At 35.6% G+C, this 22,668-nt stretch overlaps 1 protein-coding gene across 7 annotated transcripts in view; it reads right to left on the bottom strand.

Moving 5' to 3' along the window:
- Positions 1-22,668, bottom strand: part of NFIA (nuclear factor I A) — a 465,394-nt gene that overhangs the window by 92,337 nt on the left and 350,389 nt on the right. For all 7 annotated transcript variants that reach the window (XM_087889786.1, XM_087889785.1, XM_034415211.3 and 4 more), the window contains one exon: positions 8,249-8,323. In XM_087889786.1, coding sequence (XP_087745912.1) covers positions 8,249-8,323 — 75 coding nt within the window. The remainder of the gene's footprint in view (positions 1-8,248; positions 8,324-22,668) is intronic.

Raw genomic sequence — 22,668 nt, 5'->3', positions numbered from 1 at the left:
TTTTCATGCTATCATGCTATTGAATTTAACTACCTCTTGAATGAAAGGAGAAAGCTTGCAGTGTTCTACGTAAGGAATCAACACAGTTAATGTATAATGCAAGGGATCCTAAGAATTATAGATCCCACAAATGTCTATTTTTCAACATGCCAGGTAAGTTCTCAGCTTACGACCACAACTGGAACTTCCATTGCTAAGCAAGGCAGTTTTTAAGTGAGTCATGCCTGCTTTTACAAACTTTTTTTTTTGGCCATGGTGGTTAAATGAATCGCTGAAGATGTTAAGTGATGAGATGTGGAGTGTAGTCTGGATTTCCAAGAAGGAAGAGACAGCGAAGTTTGGATACTTTGCTTGGGATGTTTGGATATTTTTACGGAGGAACTATCCTGGAAGAGGGTAAGGATAGTTCCTCCTTAAAAGTTTTCAGAGTATATGTTTAATGATGCAAGTAGTAGCTTTAGTTTCACAAGATTTTTGTCTATAGATGAGATATAGTAAGAAAACTGCTTAGCAGTAACTCTGCATGTCTTTAGTTTTGGAGCTTGACACATGAGATCATTAAGAGAATTTGGCAGCTCCCACTGATTTTGCTTATCAGAAGCCAGCTGGGAAGGTCTCAAATAATGATCACATGAGTCTGGGACACTGCAAATATATTAAATATATGCCCACTGCCAAATGCCTGAAATTTGATTACGTGACTGTGGGAATGCTGTAATGGTTGTGAGATTACGAGTTGTCTCATCATTCCTGTCACCCATCTCCTCCCACTTGTGACGTCAGGACTGTAACTTTGTTGCTTGTATCCTTGAGATTTATATTGATTGTTTCCTAGTATGAATTGATTGCTTATTGTACCATATGATTGTCAGTGGGTGTTGTGCCTTGTGATTCTTGACGAATGTATATTATCTTTTTATGTACACTGAGAGCATGTGCACCAAAGACAAATTCCTTGTGTATCCAATCACACTTGGCCAATAAAGAAATTCTATTCTATTCTATTCTATTCTATTCTATTCTATTCTATTCTATTCTATTCTATTCTATTCCATTCCATTCCATTCCATTCCATTTCATTTTTTTCAGGGCCATTATAACTTTGAATAGTTGCTAAATGAACAGTTATAACCAAGGACTTACATGTATTTTTACTTAAACAAGATCAACTCTTGGTTCAGACTGCACATAAACAAAAAGTCCTGACATCCTGATGTTTAACTCTTACTAAAATCCATTATTGTTGAGATGACAGCATAATTACAGACCAAATGCAATGTAAGAGTATGTTATCAATGTTTAATTAATTAAAGGAGACTGAACAAGGAACACAGTAAAGTGTCAGCCCTGGTTCAAATGCTTTGCTGGAAACCCTTTGAAGCCTTTGAAATATGAAGGCAGATTGTTACTACCTTGGTACTCAACTGCTTTGAAACTCATCAATTTGGTACTCAACACATTTTGACACAAAAAAAATTGTTTGGTACTCAAAAGCACAAGCTAGATTTTGTTGGGGTAGGCTGCCGTGTGACTCACCACATTATTTCTTACGAGAAAAATCTGTTTGATACTCATCATTTTTGCCACTCCTGGACCAATTAATGATGAGTACTAAGGTACCATTGTATATAATTTCCATTTATCAAGAGTTATATGCTTCCATGATCTCATATCGTTAGAGTATTCAAACAGGTCTCCTAGCGAATCTTTGGAAAGTTCTGACTAAATCCTACTTGCCATTTTGACCTGCTTAGATAGTTATTGTCTGAAAACTGCCCAAAATACATAAACCTCTTGCAGTTAGCGTCAATATTCTGAAATGCATATGTTCTTTTTCATATATAAGATTTTCATAATGAAGAAAGGAGTGGTGATCAAAACAGCTTCCCTTTGGCCAATCCCCAGATATTAACATTTCCTGACCTGGAGGGGTGATTATTTAGAAGAGAACCACCTAAAATCCTAGAAATCCAATATTTTAAAATCTAGGAGGGAATTACCACAAGTAATGGAGTAAATGTTCTGCAGTGAATTTTTAATGTAGAGGGCAGTAAGAGGGCAAGGCTCATCCTTCTCCTTCTTTCTAGCAAATAACAAGAAATACCAGAATGTAGAAAAAAAAATAAGTTGCATAGTTATAGAGTGCCTTTTGAATAAAGGCATGTAAAATTATTCCCTGCTGCCTCTGACGAAGACTGACTTCTACAGAAACTATGCGTTCCCAGAAGCCAGCTTTGCTTACTCCATTGGACAGTCTCACACAGACTGCTTCAAAATTAATATTTTCGAGGTGATAGATCAGACAGCTGTGGAAAGGTGGCTCTCTGAAACACAGTCAAACAATGCAAAAGCACGCATGCTGTTTCTGGTTGAGGCAGAAGAATGCAAAAATACCCAGAATCACTGAGAAGCTGTTTGGGATATGCCCTGCTTTTGTTATGGTTCGCCAGCAGCCTGTGGACCTGGCAGCAGAGTTGGACAGTGAGGAGGCTGGGGAGGACAATGGGCTAGTCCTGGAGTCAGGGGAAGGCCCGGATGAGGGCTCTGCGTCGGAGGCAGAGATGGGGCCAGGGCCATCTGGGAGCAATGTGCAGACTCCGGAGCCTCCAGAGGCGGACAGCAGAGAGGCAAAGGAACAGGAGGAGCCTGTTCCTAGTGCATGCATGCAAAGAGCTGCCAGAAGGCAAGAGCAGCTGAAGCAAAAAGGACAACTTGGGAGTAAGGCCAGAAGATGATTGGCCACTCCCATAATGCTTAAAAGAGCAGCAACGAGCTGTTGGGTTCTTTGTAGAAAAGCAACGTTGATTCCAGTGCTTCTTGTCAGCGTCTCTTGAACTTTGTGAGGGTTTTGCCAAGAAAAGCCTTTGACAGGTTGCCAAAGACATCAAAGATTGGTGATAAGGCCGACAGACTGGTTATAAAGAATTTGTTTTGGATTAAGCTGAGAATGAATTAATTCTCAGCTGCTTTAATAAAATAAATTTGTTCAGGACTGAATTGTGTTTGGTAATCACTACTTGGGTGTCAGTCACAACAGCTTTGTGGGGGCTCTTGTGAGGGCACCAACTCCCTGATCTCACAACCATTACACTCTGTTATACAGCATTTTTACAGGTAGTCCACAATTTACAATCATTCGTTTATTCACCGTTCTAAGTTACAACAGCACTGAAAAAAGTGACTTATGACCATTTTCACACTTACGATCACTGCAGTATCCCCGTGGTCACAGGACCAAAATCCAGAAGCTTGGCAACTGACTCATATTTATGATGTTTGCAGTATCCTGGGGTCATGTGATCACCTTTTGCAATCTTTTCACAAGCAACGTCAATGGAAAAGCCAGATTCATTTAACAACCATGCTACTAATTTAACAACTGGAATGATTCACTTAACAACTATGCCAATGGAGTAAAACTACAGCAATGGAATAAACACAATGGAGTAAAACTCACTTAACTGTCTTGTTTAGCAACAGAAATTGTGGTCATAAGTCAAGGACTATCTATATTGACCACTAAATTACTAATGGTTTGGCTACGCATATTCCCTGCCCAATCTATAGTCTAATCAGCTAGTTTAAATGATTGATATTTTGGGGAAGGAGTGACAGTCAACTTGTAGTAGGAAACTGCCCAATGGAAAAATCATGCAGAAACTCCATTTTAATTATATCATAGACTGGGATCTAATGGGATCAGTAGGGGTGGCCTATTTCAAAATACAGGTAGTCCTCAACTTACAACAGTTCATTTAGTGACTGTTCAAAGTTACAATGGCATTGAAAAAGTGACTTATGGCCATTTTTCACACTGAGGCCCGTTGCAGCATCCCCATGGTCACATGATCAAAATTTGGACGCCTGGCAACTGACTCATATTTATAACGGTTCCAGTATCCAGGGGGCATGTGATCACCTTTTATGACCTTCTAGCAAGCAAAGTCAATGGGAAAGCCAGATTCACTTAACAGCCATATTACTAATTTAACAACTGTAGCAGTTCACTTAAAACCAGTGTCAAGTAAAGTTGAAAAAATGGAGTAAAACTCACTTAACAAATGTCTCACTTAGCAACAGAAATTTTGGGCTCAATTGTGATCGTATGTCATGGACTACCCATAGTAAGGGTAGATCAATGGCTACGCATTGTGTTCTCTGAGACTTCTTGGCCATTTAATTTTCCTCTTATCTTCTGGGTTATTGCTACAGTACTAAATTGCCAGTGAGAAATGCTGCTGCTTTGCTAGAGCCTTACAATGGTTTTCAAGTCATAAAGAGGATGTTTCACCTCCCAAGGTGATTTTGGGGAGGCATGTTCTACATGAGCAATCACTATTGTCTTTATTGCTTTTAAGCAACAGTGATTCATGCTGTACAACAGGAGAATTATTGCAAGTCCCAAACACCAGGGTGCCACCTTATGCCAATCTAAGGATTTTATTCTAGTCCACTATTGCAAAGACTGTTCAACATACCTGATGGCAACAGCAGAGTGTTATTTTCCAGTTGTTGTAAATTTATCTAACCTTTGTAGATTTTGATTTATTATTTTAATGGAATCAGGTAGCAATTTAAAATATTGAGAATATATTTAAAATCAGCAGCACCCAAAAACAATTATATTTCTTCAAATGATGTGCTTGTTAGGGAGAAATCCTCAGCCAATACTTTAAGAATATTTCATTGAATGGGATATTTCCTGAAACTGAGATTGAGAACTCGTACACACCCAGATATCTCTATACAGTTTAAATGGGAAATTGCTGATAAGTATAGCATCCAAGCAGATAAATGCTTTCCACTGAAATGAATGGGGTTGTATTTCTAAAGGTGTATTGGATCTAGCTGCTAAATCTGCTGCAATTAAAACTACAAAATATAAGGAAAGACTTCCAGGAAAAAAATGATGGACTGAAGAAAAAACTCCATGAAAAGCAGCGCTGACAACTGTAGTGGAATGAAGAGCCACTTAGTAGACTGCTCTTCGATAATTCCTCTCTGGACAGGGAGAGGGCTTGAGATCACCCACCAGTGCTCCAGACAGTTGCTCCTTGTAAGTCTCCAGCAGTTTTAATGCTCTGGGAGATGAGGGAATAGCCAACTTGCTCAAACTGCAATCTGTGCCTTTGAAATAACACATTTTCTAATCAATTCCAGAAATTGCTTGTTGATTGCTTTTCAGCTGTTAGGAATCTTGGGACTGACAAGAGTTATAGTACAAAGTGAGTTTCCTTCAAACCTTAGAAAAAGTAATTTTAAATACAAACTTAAGGACTTAATGAACTGTAAAAGAAACTTTGATTTTAGAAAGTCACAGACTAAGAGTTCAGATAAACTTGAAATAAGATTTTGGAATTAATTATAAAGAATGCTTCTGGTGGAATAATGCTTCTGTTTGAATGTTTTAATATATATATTAAATGCTTTCGTGTGTGTGTGTATATGTGTGTGACTTTAAAAATTGGACACTAGAGAGAACTAGAAGCAACTAAAGCATTGAACATACAAAAGAAAGTGACCAATGTCTTAATAATAAAAAAGGAATATACAAATATCAAACTAAGAGAGTGACCTGGATAATTTTCATATATTGGATGTACAAATATGTACACTGAGGGCATATGCACTAAAGACAAATTCCTTGTGTGTTCAATCACACTTGGCCAATAAAGAATTCTATTCTATTCTATTCTATTCTATTCTATTCTATTCTATTCTATTCTATTCTATTCTAAATGAAGTTTGTTAAAAGTTCTTTAAAGAGTTTTGTGAGAAGAGACAGAGAAAAAAAATGAAAAGTTCTAGAACATTATTTGAAGGGACTAATCAAGGTGGAAGTAAAAGGAAGAAATATAAAGTTGGTTTATTTGATCAAGATTAGTATAGATATGTTGTTATCTCTGATAACCCTTAAGGGACTTTTCTGATTGACAAGATTTTAAGGATTTGTTCATAGATAAGGAGACAAGATATGGGAAAAAGAGACCATTTACTGTATTTTAAGAAAAGATGATAAGTTATTAAAATTGTTGTGATGAAGGGTGAAGTCATTTCTTTATGCATTTATTTTTCTTCACTATGCTTTTCTTTTTTCTTTTTTTCTTTCTGAAATTTACTTTTCTGCCTTACCTTACATTTTTATTTATTTTTAATTTGTATTAATTTTTACCATAATTGTAATTTTTAATAGCATTACTATTAACAAACTACAAAAAAATGAAGATAGCAATAATTACTGGAGTAAAATTTTGACTTTGGGCTTTACTAAAGCTGAAAATCTTCATAACTTTAACGTTTTTGCCCTAGTACAAAAGCATTCTCCTTGTCTCCTTGGACTGTAGATTGTGTCACAGTAAAATACAACCAAGAAATCTTTGATCAATAGAATGGGGTGGTGACAGGTAGTCTTCATTCACTGTTGTTAGTGATTATTGACAAACTGGTAATGATCATACTGCAGCATGCCATTCAGACTAATGACATTAGCATTCTGTAAAGGTCAAAAGAATGGCTAAAAAAAAAAAAGACTGAGTTGTGTATGGGTTAGATCTCAGAAACCCTAAACATAAGTCATATTTAAGAGTACAGAAAAATTTTAACTTCTATTTCACAAAGAAAGGGTATGATTTTACAACAGGGTAGAAACCTATCCTTAAGGTTCCTAAAATCGGTGTCTCTATAAATCAATGTACAAGGTAGTTGCTGAACCTACATGGTCATAGACAACAGACATGTAATCTTTGTGCTATAGTCTGTAAAGATATTTTTTTAGCCAGTTCATCAGTGTTTTAATTCTGAAAACAAATCAACAGCCACTGAAATGATTTAGATTAGGGGGTAGGCAGCCTCTTTATGAAACTATCCAATTTATAAACACACAAACACACACACACACACACACACACACACACACACACACACACACACACATATGGGTTACTGCCGGTTCAATCCAGATCTTGCAAACTGGTAGTAATGGTGGTGGGAGGCTCCGCCCACCCACCCAGACGTCATCAGATGCTCTGCACTTGCGCAGAAGCTCCGCGCACGAACGTGCACATGTGTGTGCTTCCGTTGCGAACCAGTAGCAAAGGTAAGTGGAACCCAACCCCTGGTGCATACACACACACACACACACACACACACACACAAATTTATTATTTATTTATTGGTTTGATTTATATGCCGCCCTTCTCCGGAGACTCAGGGCAGCTTACAATGTGTTAAGCAATAATCTTCATACTTTTGTATATACCTGCTTAGTAGGGCTTTCGGCCCCCCCAAGTGGTGTTCTTTTTTATATAAAGTCAGCTTATTGCCCCCACAAACCGGGTCCTCATTTTACCTACCTCAAAAGGATGGAAGGCTGAGTCAACCTTGAGCCTGGTGAGATTTGAACTTGCAGTAATTGCAGGCAGCTGGTGTTACTTAACAGCACTTTAATCTGCTGCGCCACCAAGGCTATGTGTATGGTATACACACACTCACATACACTACACACACACTACACACACACACACTACCACTGAAATGGTTTAGATTAGGGGGTAGGAAGCCTTGTTATGAAACTACCCAATTTATTTATGTGTGTGTGTACACACATGTACATATACACAAGCAAATACATACACACACACACACACACATATGCATATACATTACACACACGCACTCTATAATGTATTATATATATGTACTTTATACATATAAAGCTAATGGTGGGCTTTCCATGAGCTCAGAATGATACTGGATATTGGAATGTTACGCTAAAGCATGTGAGCTTCCATTAATTTTTTTAAATTAAATTATCTTTAAAAAAAACAGACTGAGAACAGAACATGACAGATGCTAAAAGTGTCTATGTTTGCATGGTACCACAAACAGCAAATTATCCACATCTCATTTTGAGCCACAAGAGGTCCTAAGATATTCTTGTTCTGGCCATCAAATACAAATAGTACAGTGATATGACAAAATTTGCTTCTTCCCAGAGCAATAGTTTCTAATGGTCTGCCAAAGCCTGGTGTTAATACTAGAACAGCCTAATCAACTGTATCTTTCAGACATCTGCCACATTAGAAACAGGCTTCATTTTCCAGTAAAATAAAACTTGCAAAGTAATTTCTTTTTTGTAAAATTGGATCTTTTAATATGTAACTAATAGCTTCATTTTTATAATGATTATATGAGGTGGGGTAATCAAAGAAAACAATAAGGAAATAAGTAGCATAATTATTGTACTTACTTTGAGACACTCTTACTAGTTCAGTGACACTGAAAACACCTGATGTGACAAAACTGTCTTGGAAGCCCAAATGTCCTAAAAACACAAGAAAGATGTCGTTATCCTTAAGCACTTAATGATAATATTTTCAAATAAATCAGTATCAGTTTTAATGTGGAAGAAACTGAATATTTAATTTTTCACTTATCATTAATTGCTATTTGGCTAGACTGATATATGGTAAAAATTTAGAGAATTTAACCCCATAGATTAGCAATGAGAATTGTACTTATTAAAACATCAACACTGGAAACCTGAAAGAAAAGAAAGTCATTTTAATAAATATTTACTTTACTTGACCATAATTACTTAACTACTGAAATGTAATCACTATACCCAGAAATGGGATAACTCAGTTTAAATATTATTTTTCATATTAATATTTAGTTAGGAATATCCATTCATATGTTCAAAGCAGGATATAAGGATGTATTCTTTATTTTCAGAAGTTGTATTAGGGAAATCTTAAAAGAACAGCTGTTTGAAAAGATTTTGAAAGTATTCTCAAAAGAAAAGGAAAGAAAAAAAAAAGAAAAGAAAAAGAAATTCCCTTAAAATGAATTGTGCAAAAAGGTAACACAATCTTTACATAAGAAAGCTTCAATCCTCCAAAGCTCTTTCAGAGATAATGGTATACAGTGGTTTGTTGTTTTTATAAAAGCATTTTACATCAAACGTTATTTTCTTTTATGTAGCCAATTGTATTTATTTTTCAAGTTTATAGAGATGCCCATCTCACAGGTGACTTTGGGCAGTGTATTAGAGTGTACTACAAAGTTAAAAAAACAACAACCATTCATAAATAACAATTATTATGATTAAAATCATTTAAAAATATAAAATGCAGCTAAAAAAATAATTGGTAAAGGGGGCTTAATAATAACCGAGTTGTTTTACTAGTTTGCCAGTTCCCTGGGGTACCTAGGCCTAATGGCACAACCAGGTCTTGAGAAATTTTCAGAAAGTCAAGACTGATGGTATCAGTCTAATCTCAGGGAGATGTTCAACAACATGGATGCCACAGCCAAGAAGGCCTGCTTTGAGTCCACCAAATGTAGCTCTCTAAATGACCTGCAACATGCCCTCTATACCAGATCTGGCAGGAAAGAGAAATATAATTGGGAAGTGGCAGTCCCTCAAATAACCTGGCTCTGCAGAATTATTTTGAGGGCTGTTATTTTGAAGGCCAAAATGTCAAAACCAGCAAGATATTTTGGGTTTAAGTCCTACGAACCATCTCTGTTATGAGCCACAATTCAGAATCTGATCTTGACAATGTTGCTCCAGCTGAACCTGTGGATTGGCAGCTTCAGATCTCCTGTTCAACTGGAGCAGTCAGATGATGAGGCACAATCCCTAGCACCCCCCCCCCATCCCCATTACGAGTTGCATGTAGCAGCAAGCAGAGCAATGCTCCCCAATGAGGCTCCTCATTAGGTAAACAGTGAGAAATGAGAAATTGCAGCCAGGTACCTGCAGTTATTTATGTAGCTGCTTTGCCTTTAGTCTTTGTTGGAAACAACTGTTTGGATTCCATTTGTGTTGTTTGTTCTTCTGTTTACTAATGTGATTTACTTTATTCTGAACTATTGGATTGACTCATTATGTGACTTTAACTCCTGGAACAATTTGAACCACTCTATTACTAATTAGATTCAAGATGACTTATTCAGGCAAGCTCTCTTTGCACAGATCTTGACTTGCAATCTTGTCTACTGTTATCTGCTTAGCTCCATAGCAATTGTATCTTCATGTGTGGGTCTCCAAACCTCAGAGTAATATCTATCTTAAACTAAGACAGCGTCATCACATGTTATTAAGTATAAGTCATGAATATTTTCTTGTGACCAAGCATAATTTGTGGTAATGTGTAAAATCTGCCCAAATCCACAGATTACGTAAAACAACCCCACCAAAATCACAACTGAGTAATTCATTTATTGTGTTATGTATTTATTATAAAATTTATGCCAAGCTTCCGCTTTTAAATAGAGAAACACAAGTCTAAACATCAAAATAACTCAGAGGGAAAATAAAACTGAAGTACATTTTTTATTGCATATACACACACAAAGACCTATCCACATGTTATTGCCATGCATCCTGGGAGATTATAGGGTTATATAAATAATCATGAATTTTATAATACCTATAAACTAGACACCTATGACATTATTTACAGGGAGACTTTGAAAGAATCACTTAAACAACAGCAATATGCCAGATCAGGATGAAAAAACAAACAAACACAAGTTGGGCACAGTGCAATGTGTACTGATTATAATGATTATCATGTCAATAAGGCCTGCTATGAATGTTGTAATTTGGTTGTAAAGTTATTTTTCAGCACTGTAAAAACTTTAAACTGTTACTGAATGAGTGGTTGATAAGTTGACTGTTCTTGCTTCCAGTCTAATAGATTGCAATAACGAACACTTGTGGAAGTTGCCCAAAACCACAAATGAGAAGTCACAAATCTCTTAAATAAGATATTTTCAAAGTATGGCAACTCTTCATATAGTAACTTCACTAGAGTAGTAGTGCCTGTTCTATACATATTTAGACTTATTTTTCCAGGAGTAAGTTCCACTCTGTGTATGTTCATTGATATATTCCACTCTATGTAGCTCATTACAAACAATTGCACTCAAACGCAATGTTGCCAGCTAGAATACATGCCAATATATAAAACTGAAAAATTTGGAATACCATTATTGTAAGATGTGAGAATGACTTTGGGGGTCAGAAGAACCTCAGATTATGAAAGATAAGTGACAGCTGAGCCCGCAGAACAAATGAAGTATGGCAATCATCTAAGAAGGGATTCTTCCTAGTTTCTTGGATTTAAAGGCTAGGTGAGGGAGATGTAGTTTCAGAGTTGCAAGATTATGTATTTGCCGGGATCATACTATCATATGTGGTGGTCATGTTTAGAAGCAAAAAATTATTGGTCTAGAATACAGAAATGGTTGGAAGAAATATTACATAAATCTATAGAATTAAAACCAGAGGTTTTTTTAATTTTAATTTTTTAAATTTTTACTATATCTCCCAGAGAGATATAGTAAAGAAGATGTGTATCTAATTATACATATAATAACAGCAGCAAGAATTGTATTTGCACAAAATTGGAAGACAGAAAAAATTCTGTCAGAAGATGAAGTAATAAAAAGATTTTAGATTGTGCGGAAATGAATAGATTTACTTTAAGAATAAGAGATAAAGAGGAATCAGTGTATTTCAAGACACGGGGAAGATTTTATATATAGTTAGAAAAGAAATATGAAGATAAGAGGATAGATAAATGATTTAGATAATAGAGAGTTAAACGAGGGAGAGGATAAAAAAGAAATAGAAACCCAGATGACACCAGAGTAAATAAAAAGGGTGATGGGAGGGGGTGGGAAAGAAAGAAGAGTATAAGAATAAATGTACAATTATGATGATAATACTGATAGATAGAATAAATCTGAAAAGAAACTGAAAGAAAGTATATATGATTAGAATACAGGAGTTGCTTAGATATCAAACAAGGAGAATATTCCACAGCAAAGAAGATAGAAAGGAGAGACGAGTAGAGGGTAGGAAGAGGAGAGGGAGTGAGAGGAATGAAGGGTAGGGGACAGGAGTAGGAGAGAAGGTGAGAAGGGGGAAAAGAAGAGAGGAGTGAGGGAAAGGAAGGGGAAGTAGGATGAGGTAGGAGAGGAGGAAGGAGAAAGTAGGAGAAGAGAGGAGGGAGGGAGGGAAGGGAAAGAAAGGAGAAGAAGAAGGTTTGTTGCAAAATGAGTGAAGAAAAGATAGAACAGCAACTCCGAATGTAATTAAAATGCCTTATTTTAATGCTTTCTTTAAAGAAAACATGTATATGTATGATTAATTATGAATAAGAAAATGTACATTTTATGTGTATAAGAAAAACTGAAAAAACTTTTTTTTTTAAAAAAAGATTATGTTAATATAACCTTAAAATAAAGATAAGAGATGGTACTGGATGTGCTCCTTGTCTGGATTAATTTGCAAGGCTGATAATTACATTTCTTTCTTGTATACTACATAAGATAAGAGTTAATCACTGCCTGGCTTGGAAATTATGACTGTGATATTGATTCGTGATATTCAAGTGTCAGATTAAGATTCATAAATGGGTCATGAAAGTTTTGTTTACATATATTATCAATATATTTTGATAGCCTAGAACAGTTAATTTGGACAAACATACCATAATTTCTTCTATGTATAGTATGAAGATAAATATACTTTATTTATCTCATCTATATTTATCTCACATATCATTGCATCTACCCAAAAAAACAAATATAAAACACTTTTTAAAAGGTTGTTTTTATCCCTTTATTGTTTTTATAAATAACTCAAGGTGGCAAACATACCTAATACTACTTCTTCCTCCTATTTTCCCCACAAAGCAACTCTCTCTTATATTTTATTTACTCAATTTATGCCTTTCTACTGTGCTGAGCACTGTATTTGTTTATCTAATACTGCAATATATTTAATGTGATGGGAATTATGTTAAGTATTAATTTTTTAATAGTGTAAAGAGATAGTTTAGGTCAGGCTAATTTGCTTTTTTTTAAAAAAATATGCCAACAAAATTCTTCTGTACTTAATGAAGAATGGCTGTTTAGTTTAATAGTCTTTAAAAAAAACCTGAAATACAGTAGTTATCTCTCATTTCTTTCCCATTTTTATTCTGTCAAACTATCATCAACCTTTCATTTCTCTTAGAAACTGGCTTTTTCCTGCTTTCAATCAACCTTCAATTGCTGTTTTTTGAAGCACAAATCCAAAATTCTTTTTAAGACAGCGCTAAAAACATATCTAAAAAATCTTTTTTGTGTGTGTTTTTTTTCCAAAAGAACACATAAACCTGTGTTTAGAAAGAGCCAGAATAAATCTGATGCTTTGGAAAGCATCAGATATTATGTGAGTAAGTATCTCCACAAAATGTCTTCACTAATCCACCTCAGCAACTTTTAAGATGTGAGGAGTTCAACTCCCAGAATTCCCCAATCGAAAAGAACTGATGTTGCTGTGGTTGAGAAGCAATCTCTCCAAAGTAGCATGGAGGATGACGGTGATGAGAAGGAAGGAGATGTACCTATAGCAGACTGGAGTGTTAATAAAGCTAGGCATATCTGTCTATTGAATGTAGATAAATGATTGTCGCTTCATGACAGAGCTGAAATAAAGACAGTCATCCTAAACTGTAATACAGGTAGTCCTCTACTTACAATAGTTCAGTGACTGTTCAAAGTTACAACGGCACAGAAAAAAGTGACTTATGATCATTTTTTCACACTTACGACCACTGCAGCATCCCCATGGTCACATGGGCAAAATTAGGATGCTTGGGCAACTGGTTCATATTTATGACGGTTGTGTGTCCCAGGGTCATCTGATCACCTTTTGCAGCATTCTGACAAGCAAAGTCAATGGGGAAGCCAGGTTCATTTAATAACCTGACTCAATAACTGCAATGATTCACTTAATAATGGTGGCAAGAAAAGTCGTAAAATAGGGCAAAACTCTTTTAACAAATGTCACACTTTGCAACATAAATTTTTGGCTCAATCGTGGCTGTAAGTGGAGGACTATCTGTACTGTAAAACTGTAACAGAGAATTAAGACAGCTTTTCCTTTTAAATTTGTCTCTATACTACCTCAAAAAGTCTTAAAGAGAAGAGCCTGCAAAACATATCAAAGCTGTCATCATAAACTACAATCCTGCAAGGCTAGTGTGCATTTAGTTTCATGCAGCTTGAAGTTGCTAGCTTCAGATGACTGAAAAACAGCTTAAGATGAGCCAGAGGAATCGTTGATGCTCTCTTGAGTTTGGTTGTTCGCTTGCAGATGTTTTGATACCAGATTCTTAATATCCAACGAATATGATTAAAATTGAAACTTCAAAAGATGAATATAAGACAAGTAGATTAAATAAATTACTATTGCTATAATATTAAAAACCAATAATTTGGAGTGAAATAAACATTAACAATTTATTCATAGCACAGATACCCTTTAAGGATCTGCAGCACAGAAAACAGCAGATGCCTCGTTAGCATTTTTAGCTTTTGCACATTTATAATCCAAAGAAAAATGTTCAGAGCAGAATCATAATTATTAATAAACATTTCCATTAGTCAGAGTAGATTATGACACACTCTTCAAATTCCTTTCAAAATAATTGAAATGGAATCTATAGAAGATTAATCATTTTGGAATAGTTATGGCCTCTCAAAAAGACAGAGAAATTCTATCCTAAGAACATAATAAAGAGATGTTCTTTTACAACCATTGCTGCCATAGTTTTGTTGGCTGGTTGTAACCAGCCCCACAACTGTACCTGTAATATATAAAATAACAATGGCGGCTTTTTAGATTCAGCTTTAGAATCTTCACCCCACCTCAATGATTCAAGATAGCATTAGGCATACAAAAGATACTTGTTACTTAGGGCTCAAATAGAAAAGGAAAACAGTGATTATTAAAATAATAAGTAGGGATCCACCTATGGTTTCTGTGCTAAATCTCTTCCTGATTAATCCAGATGGAAGGACACGTGCTCTTTTTATGTAACCTATTTAGGAACATTTGCTGGTATATTTTAGAAATCCAGAGATAAAGGGAGCCAGTGGGATATTATTTTAATTTTTTATATATATATATATAAGTGTGCCATTTGTGAATTTGAGGCTTATTTATTTGGGTTAAGAGAAACAAAGCATTCAGTCAGCTAAATGTTACTTACAATGCATTATTTCTTCTTGTTTCCAAAATAAAAATAGACAACCCGTAACTATGTGACTGGAACCATTTCCAAGGGATTTACGTAGTTCCCAAAAGTTAATTTTTGAAAAAAAAGAAGAGTTTCTTGTAAAAGAAAAGTCTTGTAGAAGAAAATTCTTTAGAAATTCTTTAGAATGAAAAAGTTCATATCACTAGGGCACAATTCAGAAGCATTTACCACAGATTTAATATTTACCATCAACGCCTTGAAACCACTCATTCATCAATCCAATTCTTTCTCTGTCTCTCTCTCTCACACACAAATAAACTTGAATCTAGTATCTTAATGTTTGTTATGGCATGCCATGTACTTTTAAGTTTATTTAGTTACCTTGCACTGTGAATGTTAGTAGCAGTATTTCAAGAAGATTGATGATTTATATGCCATTAAGTTGTGGTTAATTCTTAGCAAACACTAACGTTTTTTTCAGGATAATCTGTCCCAAGATACTCTTCCCACAGTGTACCCCATTCTTCTGAAACTGAGTCTATCCGCTTACTGATGGTCAACTTCCTATTCTCTTTCCTTCCATCTTTCCCAGGATTATAGATTTTGAAAGAGAGATAAATCTTTACACAATGTGTCACAAATATCATAATTTGAACCTAGTTGTCTGTGTCTTGAAATAGAACTTTGGAATGATTTAGCATATGAATGGCATAAATACACTGGTACATATTTGCATTATTTGCATTATGACATGGGCAATGCATTTTCCTTTCCTTAATGTTCACGATAATCACATTTTTGGAAGGATATTTGACAAATACATAAAAAAATAGCCACAACTGATATGTTTAACATCAGATGCTAGAACTAAGGGTTGGTGGTGACCTTGTTCTCTTATATTTTCTCCAGACAGCCGTTTAGTTATTGTTGACAGCAAAAAACAGTAAATGGATCATTTTAAAAATGTTCACATATCTAAGGGTTAATAATAAAAACAGTCTACACAATATTCAATAAAGAAGTCTATATCATATAGTGAACTGATTGGTAGATGTTTTCCAAATTCTTTGACTAGGCCTCTTGTGTCTAACTGAAAACTAGAATCTGGGTCTCCCTGCTCCTAATTTATCACCTTAATCACTTGAATCCTATTCACTCATTTGTGTGTGTGTGTGTGTGTGTGTGTGTGTGTGTGTGTGTGTGTGTGTCTGTGTCTGTGTCTGTGTTTGTATATAGGTAACAATATTTGCAAAAATACAATTATTTGGGAACCATATTTACAAAAGCCAAATGAAGAGTAAGAAGGTATTGCTGAACACCGTTATCATTACCAAATAGAAGATATTGATGAAATATGAGATCAGAGTTTGAATAGTATTAGTGTATCTATCCACGTGGTTGCTTACAGTTGACACCAACTCAATGGCAAATAAAACTTAGATATGCAACAGAAATGCAATGTTTTGGGGTGGGGGGAGAAATCAGAAATCTTGATCAAATTTTGTTTCTTTGAAATGTCACATGAATAATTCTTATTTAAAAAATTAGCATTGTGTTTTTGCTTGATTTTGCTGTTTTACAAGCAAAAGAAGAAGAAATACAAGAAAATTTATTTAAAAAAATATATTACAAAGCCTCCTTGGTGCCCTGTATGAAAATGATAGAAACATATTTGCTTAAAAATGTCTACATCTTCTCTACATATTTAGAATTACATAGCTGAAACGGGATGGGGAAAAGACACAGTATACCGTGTCTACAGTATACTACAGAGCACATTTTCACCCAAAACTTTCAGGAGTTATGCTGTGACATAAAAATCAAGAGACAAGCACCTAAATATTATCACATTATATTGGTTGCCCCTGCCCAAATGTCCAAGCAGAAATGCGAAGAATCTACCCCAAACCAAAATTAAACTGGCTTGCCTGGGAGAAAAACAAAGTTCTGGAGATAAATTTATCCATTTTGCACATCATTACAGTACAGAAATATGCTCCATGTTAATCAGTGCTAGATAGTAAATCAACAATAAAGCCTTCATGCTCCATTCTTAGATCTTTCTTCGTTATTGAATTCTTATGTGTTTGAGATTTGAACTAAATGACCCTGAAATCTGTCTGAAAGGATTGTGTAGTTGCATTCCTGAGCATTTTAATTCTTCATTTTTAGTAGTTGTTGACATTAGTATGTCATTAATATTTAACTTCCAAAATTCTTTAGTATTGCAACAGTACAGCACTCAAGCCATCTATTAACATTCATATAAAATGTCTTCTGGTGAGCTAAGGCAAGCCAGTGCCCACATTTTTGCAATGATTTACTATAGCCAGAAGAACTTAAATGACTGGTCATAAGTTGAGAACTAGCTGTATCTATTTTGAGTTGATGGGCAACTCTATTGCTTTTAAACTTCATGCATTTTCATATTAATAGTTGTAAATGATTATTGCAGATGTGTTTTGATAGAGGAATGTAAAAGCCACCTTTGGATTTTACAGTCTCATGAAACAAATACACATTGAAAGGAACAATAGAAGTGGCAGGGACAGCTTCTCTTTCAGAAATATTTGGAAGATCAACTGTAGTTTCCACATCTCTAAGCACCCCACTTGTGTCCTGAGGCAGCAACATTTGAAATCTGTTCAAGTAATTATGACAAAGTTTCAGGAGCTCTCCACATCTGCACTGTAGCCAATATGAATTCAAGATGCAGCAAATGCAAACAATTTTATTTATGTAATGCCTAGCAAATAGGAATGCATTATCCTAAGCACAAGGCTCTTTCTGCTTAAAAAAATTCCTTGGATAGTGCCTTGTAGACAATATAATGATGAAAACCTGACCCTTCCTTGGTGTCATTGTGTAGGCTATATATAACCTCTAGCTGATGTTTTACTGGATTTGCTCTGAATTTCTCTGTGTCTGCATTCTAGTTGCTGTCCCAATTGCATCATCCAAGCTCTCTGGTTTCCAAGCTTTTCAATATATTTAATGTTAGTGGGAGAAGAAGCAGAACAGTGGATATGAGCACTTTTTATATAACTTATTCTAAACATTAAATGTTCCCTGTGCAGGGGTGCCAGTTACTTTACTCTGTATCATCTTAATTTTAGTACATGAGTTGCTAAAGTTGAGGATTACAGGATTGCATTCAGTCATTTAAACTTCTTGACATATTTAAAACTAATTCAGGTTCATTTTTGTGTTTACGTTTTTTTAGTATCTCTTCTTCTCAATCCATTTACCTATTTTTCTATTTTACTTCTCCCCTTGAACTCAAACCATTTGTCATGGAAATACATGATAATTTGCTCCCAAACCATAAAAAGGAAAAGGTTCCCCTCGCACATATGTGCTAGTCATTCCCAACTCTAGGGCGGTGCTCATCTCCGTTTCAAAGCCAAAGAGCCAGCGCTGTCTGAAGACGTCTCCATGGTCATGTGGCTGATATGACTAAACACCAAAGGCACACAGAACACTGCTACCTTCCCACCAAAGGTGGTCCCTATTTTTCTACTTGCATTTTTTTACATGCTTTCGAACTGCTAGGTTGGCAGAAGCTGGGACAAGTAACGGGAGCTCACCCCGTTATGCGTCACTAGGAATTTGAACTGCTGAACTGCCAACCTTTCGATCGACAAGCTCAGCGTCTTAGCCACTGAGCCACCACTCAGTACACATACACAATATCAGAAAGATTCATTTCTAATATTGTGAATGTATAAATTAACTGCATCCAATTTTATTAATCAGCCAATCAAATCTTTATTATGGTCATTGACCAATCTAAAATAATGAGACAACAAAGGAAAAAAAATACATTTTAGGCAGATACAGAAAAAAAATCAAGGTCTGAATAACTAACCACTAACACAATTTCCAAATATTAATTTATTGGACCTGGCAAGCACAAAATTTGACCACACTAAACGTAGCATTTTACCTGCATCTGATACAAGAAAAAAATATCAGATCTACCCTGTTTTCCCCAAATAAATCATCCCCTGATAATAATCCCAATCGGGCTTTTGAGTGCATGGCAATAAGGTTAAGTGCTTATTTCAGGGTTCAGAAAAATATAAGAAATGGTCTTATTTTCGGGGAAACACGGTATATAGACTATTAGTAATAATAGAATGATATGAATAGCATTGCTATCTCAATAAAATGAGTAAATAAAGGAAAAGTTAATCAGGATCTCAGTCTTTCTCCTGAGCCACAAGACAGACCTGGTCTCTCAGGTCAGGGATATTATAAAATTTACCCCTAAAGCTGTAAAATATTAAGAAGAACCAGCATAAATACTTTAAATTGCCTCAAGACATTAGATGAGTAAGATATCTGAATGGTTAGAAAAAGTAAAGGGAATCTGGTAATTCGACAATTCCGTTGACACAATCTGAAATCTTCACCTAATGTTTTGTTTTTTGAATGACAGAGAAAATAAGGCAATTAAAAGAAAATCAAAGCAGTGCCAATTAGACTGAAAATTCTCAAATAGAAGAGATTTAAACAGTAGATCAAAACATAATGAGACTGTAGATATACAAATAGATCTGCACATTAAAAAACAGCAGTAACAGAAAAATAAGTGTAAGGAACCCCTTTTCCAGAAGATCTGAATGGATTAAATACTGTACAACAAGTTAGAAATTCCACTGGATATTCTATACAATAAAGCCTTTTCTATAAGAAATTTCTTTCTGTAAGATAACCAGTATCAAACCATCATGTCAAATTATCAGAATAGAAATAGAATAACCATAGCTAACCTATAGAAATTAATGATCATTAGTAGATGGAGATTTAGATCCTCAAGAAGTAAATTGAGCAGCCCACAATGTTATCAATGACCTCATTAGGCTTTTTCCACTGGGCCATATGACCTGGCTTACTCTTGGCTCTAGTGACAAGGTTTTATGCAAATACATTTTCTCTCTTTTAACTTTTTCCCACATACACAAACTTAAGTTCTTTAATTGACACGTCTTTTGATGGCACATGTTTGAAATTTGTACATCCTGATAACTAAATGGGTGAGATCTTTTTAAGTATTTAAAAAAAAAGCATGGCTAAGAGATATGTGCTATGGCCATTTGATTCTCCCTCTATCCTATTATGTTAGAGAAAATATTTTTGAAGGGCAACTGCATCGAAGGTACAGGTAGTCCTCGACTTACAACAGTTTGCTTAGTGACCTCTCAAAGTTACAAAGGCACTGGAAAAAGTGACCTATGACCATTTTTCACACTAATGACCATCGCAGCGATGGTCATAAGTCATGGTTATGCAATTTACATTCAGATGCTTGGCAAATGGTTCATATTTATGACAGTTGCAGTCTCCCGCAGTCATGTGATCCCCTTTTGTGACCTAAGCCAAATCAATGGGGAAGCCAGATTCACTTAACAATCAGGTTACTAATTTAACAACTGCAGTGATTCATTTAACAAATCTGGCAAGAAAAGTTGTAAAATGAGGCAAAACTCACTTAAGAAATTTCTCACTTAGCAACATAAATTTTGGGCTCAGTTGTGGTCGGTCATAAATTGAGGACTACCTGTAAAAAAAAAATCTTGTTTTTTTTTTTTTAACATTTTCCCCACAGATGTTCTTGACAGGTAGGGAGATCAAGAAGGAGACGCTATTAAGACACCCCTTCTTCGTTGTTGTCATTTTGAATGCCTTTAAGAGCAAGAATATACTATATCATGAGTATCAAACTCACAGTGTCATGTTGCTGTCACATGACTTTTATGACGTTTTCCTCCTTCGCGGAGCTGGGGTGGGTGTGGCCTGCACGTGATGCATCCAGCCCACAGGCTGCCAGTTTGACACCCCTGTACTACATGTACATTTTATTCTGTTTACTGTGCATTTCTTTTTCTTTCCCAGTTGCTGGAATCACTAATATTGAACAATGTTGTCAACCCCAAAGGATTTGCTTCATATTTCAGTAATTTATATGAGTCTTGCTTGATTGAGTCCTTTCCCTTCTTTCCCAGTCTCTTCTGCTGTGGGAGTTAATGGTTAACAACTGTGAAATATGTTGTCCTTCATCAATTGGCAAATCTTGAAATTTATAGAGGTCACTGATGAAGCAGCCCCCACACTTGAATTTAATAGTGTCTTGCGAATTGACTGAATTGGATTGACCTTTATTTTGGGTTGACAATCAACCATGTTCCATATCTATAACAGGAGATGGCAGTGATGATAGGTTCTGGGCTAAGGTTGAAATCTTACTGGTGTAAGCGTCATTGAACTCAATTAAATGCATTTCTGATTAGACATGCCCAAAATTGCACTGTAGTTTTATATTCACATATACCACAGTATCACTAATACCAAAGAGACATACCTCTCAAAAAAACCTCCATACATACTATATAGAAATGGTACTGTAAGAGAGTTCCATTGAGATGCTATGTTTTTGATAAATAAGATTATGGTACATCTTTTAAATTCATTAAGAAAACTCATACTGTACATAACTTGCATACATTTATATATAGACACTCTCATATTTGCAAAAGTAAATTAACTCATAGAACAAGGTGTGCATACTTTAAGAATGATTTAGAACAGTGTTTCTCAACTTTGAAGTTGAGTGTCTTGAAGATGGGTGGACTTCAATTCCCAGAATTCCCCACCCATCCTCAATTTAGAAGAAATGCTTTGGACTTCTTGAAAGCTCAACTCCTTTCTGCTAGTTATTAAGACAGCCTATCTCTCCCTCCCTCCCTCTCTTTGCCAGGAAGGACAACTTTTGTGTGAGCATGAAATACACTGTGAATATCTAACTTAAATGGAACCATGTATTTTTTAAGGCTCACAGAGAAATTTGAAAAAGATGGTTGCTTTAACAAAGAGCATAAAAGTGCTGTGCTTATATGAATTCCAAAATGCTTTTTAAAAATACAATATACCGGGAATAATGTGCATTATTTCCATGAAGAGCACTCCCATAATACGCGGTTGTGACAATGGCCAACGACTTTTAATTCTAAACTTGGACCAGAAACAGTATGTAAGATGCAAGAATTCAATCTTTATTGATGCCAGATGGAATAAATGTTATGTTTAATATTCCAATTTATTCTTACCAAGCAAGTTTATCCCATAGTTTATATCATGAGAAGCCACATTAAACCAAAAAATGCAACTAGAGGTGGATTATGGAAAAATTGTACAAGACTATCTACAATGGTAAGACATAAATTATATCATTGGTGTTACAGCTGTATATGCTCACTAGACATTTGCTTAATACGTTCCATCCAGATTATTCATCCAGAAGGGACGCAATGGCGCAGAGGCTTAATAATGCTGGAACTGGCAGCCAGAAATGGTCTGCATTCTGGCAGTTTGAGCTCGGCTCTGTGAGACAAAGGGAGTTCCCGTCACTTGATTCCTAACTTGTGCCCACCCAGCAGTTTGAAAGCATGAAATATTGCAAGTATATAAATGGGTACCACTTCAGTTGGAAAAAAAACTAGCTGAAAGGAGAGTGGAAGTTGGCGCTGGACATGGCTGGATGCAAGGCATTTCAACACGAGGCAAGACCGGATGAGCCAGAAACCAGAGTGCCACCAGTTATCTGGTACAAAGCTAGTTCACA

Source organism: Pantherophis guttatus, chromosome 3 (genome assembly GCF_059756535.1).
Source record: "Pantherophis guttatus breed Tessera chromosome 3, ASM5975653v1, whole genome shotgun sequence".
Classification (NCBI taxonomy): Eukaryota; Metazoa; Chordata; class Lepidosauria; order Squamata; family Colubridae; genus Pantherophis; species Pantherophis guttatus.
This window is presented reverse-complemented; position numbering and strand designations above follow the sequence as displayed.